Source organism: Tigriopus californicus, chromosome 9, assembly GCF_007210705.1.
Source record: "Tigriopus californicus strain San Diego chromosome 9, Tcal_SD_v2.1, whole genome shotgun sequence".
NCBI classification, from domain to species: Eukaryota; Metazoa; Arthropoda; class Copepoda; order Harpacticoida; family Harpacticidae; genus Tigriopus; species Tigriopus californicus.
Window position 1 is genome coordinate 5,497,593 of NC_081448.1, and position 6,000 is coordinate 5,503,592.

Consider the following 6,000-nt stretch of genomic DNA (forward strand, 5'->3'; position numbering starts at 1 on the left):
TTTTGAATGAGGGCCAAGGGGGAGTGAAATTGAAGCGGAGGTTGCGTGATTTCAAGCCGTGAAATTGCTTCGGCAATTCGGTTGCCTTCGAATTTGCTTAAGACCTCCATGATTTACATTACCTTAATTCTTTTGGCGAGTAAAGTTCAAGCACGTTTACATATTTGTTATGAAATTGATATTTCTGACTAAATGAGACTCAAATTATGTGACAACATCTAAACCATCCCCAATATCTTCCTTATATACTTTTGAAACATTGAAGGTCTTCCTCTGTCGTCATCAGGATTTTTTCCTTTCACATTTCGTTCATTCGTTCTCATTTATTTTGTGCATGAAGTCCTGCAAACATTCTTGGCGTGACTTTACAAATTGTTACCCGAGTTTAGCCTGGTCCCAACGCTGCATTTTGCACAAGATTTATTGTTTAGAAATAAGTCGACTTGCTTTTGATGAAGCCAGTCAATGAGAAAGTTGATCTGCTAGCACATTTGTCCATCATCGAAAACGAAAGCTCATCTCGCCAAGAATAATCACTTCCACTTAAAGATAGGCGTTTAAATCGTTTTCCGCGAAATTTTACTACCCAGAAGGAAACAAGCCTAAAATGGAACGGCCAATAGTTTATTGGTTTTATGAAGTTATAGATGCATATGTAGATAAGTTGAAACACGCTAGAAGCATAGTTAGACAACAAATATTGTCAGTTCATCACGGTTGAAACAATGTAACACAATAACAAACGTGTCAAGCGGTCTTGGCGGCTCTGGTGCCACTTTTGAGATTCGTACGTATTCGTATCTTTGTTTTTTTAATGCAGACAGATCAGAGTTCACCATCAAGTGGTATCCGTTTACATTCAAACGAAATACTCCCATCCATATCGAGTTTCGGGGCACATGAAGTGACATTCACACACGCCAAGTCTATCGACGAGAGTACGGACAATTTGGCCAACTTCTTTGGCTGCGTAAGGAAAAAAGTCGATCACTTAACGGCGTCCTGGAAGGTCTTCTTCATCTCTTCTTCCTCGCATCAGAGAGTGTCTTTTCATGTCTCTTTTCACTTTTTGGCTCATTCGACTTTTTGTTCCGTGTTCCCTGCCGGCAAAAGAAACACACACTCGCCTACTTGGACAGTGAACAGTGTACAGTATACTTTGGTAGGTCTCCACGTGTCTACATTGAGTTGGTGTACGAGTTGCGCATATACTACTGTACCGTAGATACCAGGCCAAGCAAAGAAGAGTCCAGTTCTAATCTGAAGAAGGTCATTCTCTCGTGTTCCACATTGTACTACTGTTGTTGTTCCTTCAACGATGACAAGAGCAACAATGGGAATGGCTTCTTGTCCAGGCCAGGTGAGACATAAACGACCCCTTTTTCCCACCAAATTAATCTCTGTCCAAAAGGGAAGACAAAAAAGTCCACGAGGAAGATCGGCCTTCTTCGTTCTTCGCTTGTTGGAACGGTCAAGCGAGGAATGAGTGTTATCACATGGTTGGCGGGCGTTCTGATGGATAGTTTTCCTTCCAATCATCGGTAAATGAAGTCCTTAACGAACATTAATGAGCCACTGGTTAGTGAGCCCTTCGTTTCTACTGGGTCTGAGTAATTGCTGCGCCAGTTGTTGCCAAAAGATCCAATTCAGTCAGAGATTTCCTCCTTAAGACGGGGTTGGCCTCTTGTTACTGTCCTGCCAGGTTCCAAGGAGTTATTCCCCAAGGAGCAATGTCCTCTTAATCGGTTATTCTGATTACGATGTTCTTGTCGGAGTGACAGTATTGATAGAGGAGGTTGTGAGCGCAATCCAACCTATCGTCACCCTGAGCATCCCAAGTTGGAACACTATCAACAAGACAAATGGTGGAAAAGTCACCAAGTTTGGAATGGAGACTTGGCAAACAGAAAAAGCCGGTCTTAGTGAGGAAAGAGCAGAGTTGGTATGGATCGCTGCATGGTGTTCACCTGAAAAACAAGCACGAAAAGGGGAAAAAGATTTAAATCAGTTTAGTGGACAATTTCATTTTAGTCGGCTTGAAGTTGACTAGATAAAAAGCCTTTTCCCATATATAGACTTGAACTCGTTCAAACATGAATTCCCCCAACACGTCAGGGTAAACAGAGAACTTGTGAAAAGAATTCGCCATCCTAGCTTCAAGCCGGTTTCTATTTGTTCCTGTCACGTTACATTGGCGGTAAACAAGAGTCGGCGAAGGTTCCTCCCATTCCTCCCATAAGCTGTCTGTCTGTTCCTCGTATACCGCAAGTTCACTCGAGCATTAAGAAGTCTGACCCGTTTGACTTATTTTGGCTTGAAAAACTTCGCCTACTTTGTCATTACTGTTTTGCCAACTGTGGGTCTTTTTTTTGGCCACTATGAGCGCTGACAGGACATAAATCAATTACCCACCGTAAGCGGGTTTCAAAAAACCTACCTAAAGTGGATCATCACTCAAGGGAAAATGTTATTTAGGACAAGTATCGCCTGATATTCACCGTGGAAATTGATGCTATTGAAAGACTGACGGAGAGAAGGCGGTCAGGGGGCTCGAATAATGTGGAAAATGACAAAAATCTGGCATCGCATTAGTCCCGTTCCCTTCAGCTAGAGGAGAAGAATGCCGTGTAATTTGTTTAAAGTGACCATATCTAATTCCTAAGCAACATTGTTGCTGTTCACTTGTGTGGTCAAAGCTCCTCACCCACCACGAGAAGGCCAAAGAGACAGTTTAAGGTCAGACGGAGTCGTTTTTCATTCCTCATTCAAAGTACTCGCAAGATTGACATTCAGAGAGGCCACTTGCGTCATTGAAATTAGTTTTTATTGTAACCAACCCGAACAGGGTTGTTGTAAAGCTCGAGTTCCCGTTGGATAGTAAACTAGCGAAATGGTAGGCTCTGAACAAAGGAAACGAGATTCCCAATCGTTGCCTAAGTTCCCATGGCATTGTTCCATTTCCCAGGGTTCCCAAAAGGGAACAACTTTGACAGGAGTTAAATGAGATCGCCCCCCCAGTAGTTATGTTTCTTGGGGGGCCAGGAAAGAAGAAATCCCTCCCCCGTGCCCGGGTTCACTCGGTTCCATTGCAGGACAAGGTCATCAACGTAGAGTGCATGGAAAATGAGGCAAGAAAAGAACGTAATGCATAGGTAATTTTCGGATATTGGGAACTGCTTTGGAGGAGGGTGGAGAGTGACGAGGGATTTGTTTCCAAGACATCATATGTTACCCCGCCGCACATTCAGCAATGCTTGCTCTAAGTGCCTCCTATAAACGCATTGGGTCCAATCTCGTTCCATATACGGTACATATTAGGGCCGCCATCACTTATATGCGAGTCTGTTGTTAGGTTGGCAGAACACTAATATGCTGAGATTATCCAATAAGGACAACACGCAACACCAATGAAGGACCTTGAATGTCAGAATGCTAATGTGAAGAATGCATAGGATGTTTCTTCAGCTCAGACAGGCCTCATTCCCATCCAATTTGTTTCGTTCCATGAGTGCCTCCTTCTTGAATCTCAATCAGACTTGTCTCTAAAGCTGCTCTACTACTTCACGAACGCCCATGCTTTGTTCATGGAGATATCAAAGCAAGAGGAACCATTGCAACATTTTCAGACATCCAATTACATAGACTGCCATTGAGAAACCCTACGTGGAACATTGTGGATCATTTCAATTTAGTTTTCCCTCCGCTATAGATTAAAAATGCATTAAGTAACTTTCCAATCGTACTTTCTTGTAACCAGAATATTTTCACCATGAGTGGCAACAATGATGCCCGGTGCAGGGGTGGTGGTTACTCTAGAGGTTGTACCTCTATGGTAAGGCTGTCAACAAATACATTGCCCGCATGGATCGGCAATTCCTATTGTGTACCTAGTATGTATGGGCTGGCTGCCCATTACTTGTCTCTCTTTTCTACGAGATCTGGCTGATGGGCCTGTCGAACCAACCTCGATTTGCCGTGTTACCCACTATTGGAACTTGTCTTGTCTTAATGGATAGTGGACCAGAACATGACTGCCTTATCCGAGTAGTCAGTGAACAACCCCTCCACAAATCACGATCTAATTTGTACTCACCATCAAGGATGTGAACCGTGACACTGGCCAAATCAGCATTGGCGGGTTGACATGAGTATTTCCCGTTGTCACTTTTGCCCACGGAAGTGATGATCAAGGTAGATGTGGCTTGAGAGGAAGACGATGTCAACACAGAGATACCGCCCCTTGGGGATGTGTAATCAATGGTCTGCAAAGAAAAGGGCCATGGAAATGCAATTTCTTATCCAAAATCGAATTCATGAATGATGATGGGAGTGCCCTCTTTGACTCGCTAGCCTACCCACTTTGCAGCAGAACAACGGAAGCAACGTCCAGGGCTCTGTTGCATTTGATTGGATCCCATTCATGATCCAAAAATAAGTAGTAAAAATTTAGGGAATTCCCATAGGCAGGTTCTCGTACACTACTATTACGTGAATTCAAAGGAAGCATTATATATCCAATTCAGTTCTCGGCAGGTTCCTATGGCAAATAACAATAATTAATCAGATCGTGAACAAAAACGCATACCAAAACATTGATACGGCGGAGGATTGAATGAGAAGCAAAAAGCGATGATGTAAGAGCTATTTCCGGCGTATCAAAAGGATTCTTAAGGTCACCGAGAATACGCTATCTCAAAGGGACCTTACGGGTATTGTCTTTTCTAAGAGTAGTTGACTCGTCGTAATTGGCTCTGAATGGAAGTGCCGACTCAACAGTTTTCGTTCTTTTCTAAATGGAACACCTCTCGTTTAAAGTGCACCCAAGGCTCCTGGTTGCATTGCATCGTGTTCTTTTTCTCCATCCCAGTCAAGGACAAGAGGATCGCGATGAATGGCATTGTGTTGAGCGCCGGAAGCTTCAAAGATACATTTATTGTGCAAGTTATTCACGGTTCCCTTGTGCTGCAAGAGCACATCATGTCTTTAGATAACTACACCATTGACCTTTAGATTCGTCACGAATGATCAAATAAAACATGTTTTCCCTTCATTCAGTGTAGACAAAAAGAATGAACTCCGAAGAGTATTCGTGTAGACTGGAGTTTGAATATCGATATCCTTTCGCGGGCATTATCAGGAACACCCAAAAGGGCCCCAAGGAGGGCCCATCCTGGTTCCTCTAGATTTCATATCATGCCTCAGGAAGAGGGAGAAAGTGCCTGTCAGGTTCTTCCCCTCTCTTTCTTTCCCTATAGATCTAGGTTCATCCGTTCCCTCCACGTGGATCTGAACTTCAGATGGGATGCGTCTGGACCAAGAGTGAGTGAGTAGTGAGGGTCCTAAAGATTCAGGATTGCCATTGAACCTGTTCGAGAGTGAAATATGAGTGATTTTTTTGCTGGGTATTGGTTTGTCATCGCCATTGATCAGCCGAGCCCACGGGTTTATGCATCATGGATTGGATTCTCGGTAGGTAGGAGAGGGATTAGGGTGGGCCGAGATGGGAGAACCCCACTCCATCATTGGAAAAATATGTAAATCTTTTTTGCATTGTCGCAGAACCTTCCAGTTCGGCTAACGAAGGAAAGTAGGGGATGGACCTTTTTTGGAAAAACACCGGTTGGTCTGGAGGAGCTCATTCCCTGGTTAGACACTGTTGCACCAATTATGCACCAATTGGGGAAAGATATTGGATTGATGATTAGATTAACATTTCGATGGATGGGAATTTCACCAGAAAATTGAGACCGAGTGCTCCCTCCCACTCCATCATTGGAAAAATATGTAAATCTTTTTTGCATTGTCGCAGAACCTTCCAGTTCGGCTAACGAAGGAAAGTAGGGGATGGACCTTCTTTGGAAAAACACCGGTTGGTCTGGAGGAGCTCATTCCCTGGTTAGAGACTGTTGCACTAATTATGCACCAATTGGGGAAAGATATTAGATTGATGATTAGATTAACATTTCGATGGAAGAGAATTTCACCAGAAAATTGAGAATG

The 6,000-nt window shown here is 43.4% G+C and overlaps 1 protein-coding gene across 3 annotated transcripts in view; it reads right to left on the reverse strand.

Annotated features, from left to right (window-relative positions):
- Positions 1–608: 608 nt before the first annotated feature.
- LOC131886883 (uncharacterized) overlaps positions 609–6,000 on the reverse strand; it is a 54,679-nt gene continuing 49,287 nt past the window's right edge. For all 3 annotated transcript variants that reach the window (XM_059235332.1, XM_059235331.1, XM_059235333.1), the window contains 2 exons: positions 4,094–4,262; positions 609–1,967 (listed from right to left, as the gene is read on the reverse strand). In XM_059235332.1, the coding sequence (XP_059091315.1) occupies positions 1,756–1,967; positions 4,094–4,262 (381 nt within the window). In that variant the 3' untranslated portion in view covers positions 609–1,755. The remainder of the gene's footprint in view (positions 1,968–4,093; positions 4,263–6,000) is intronic.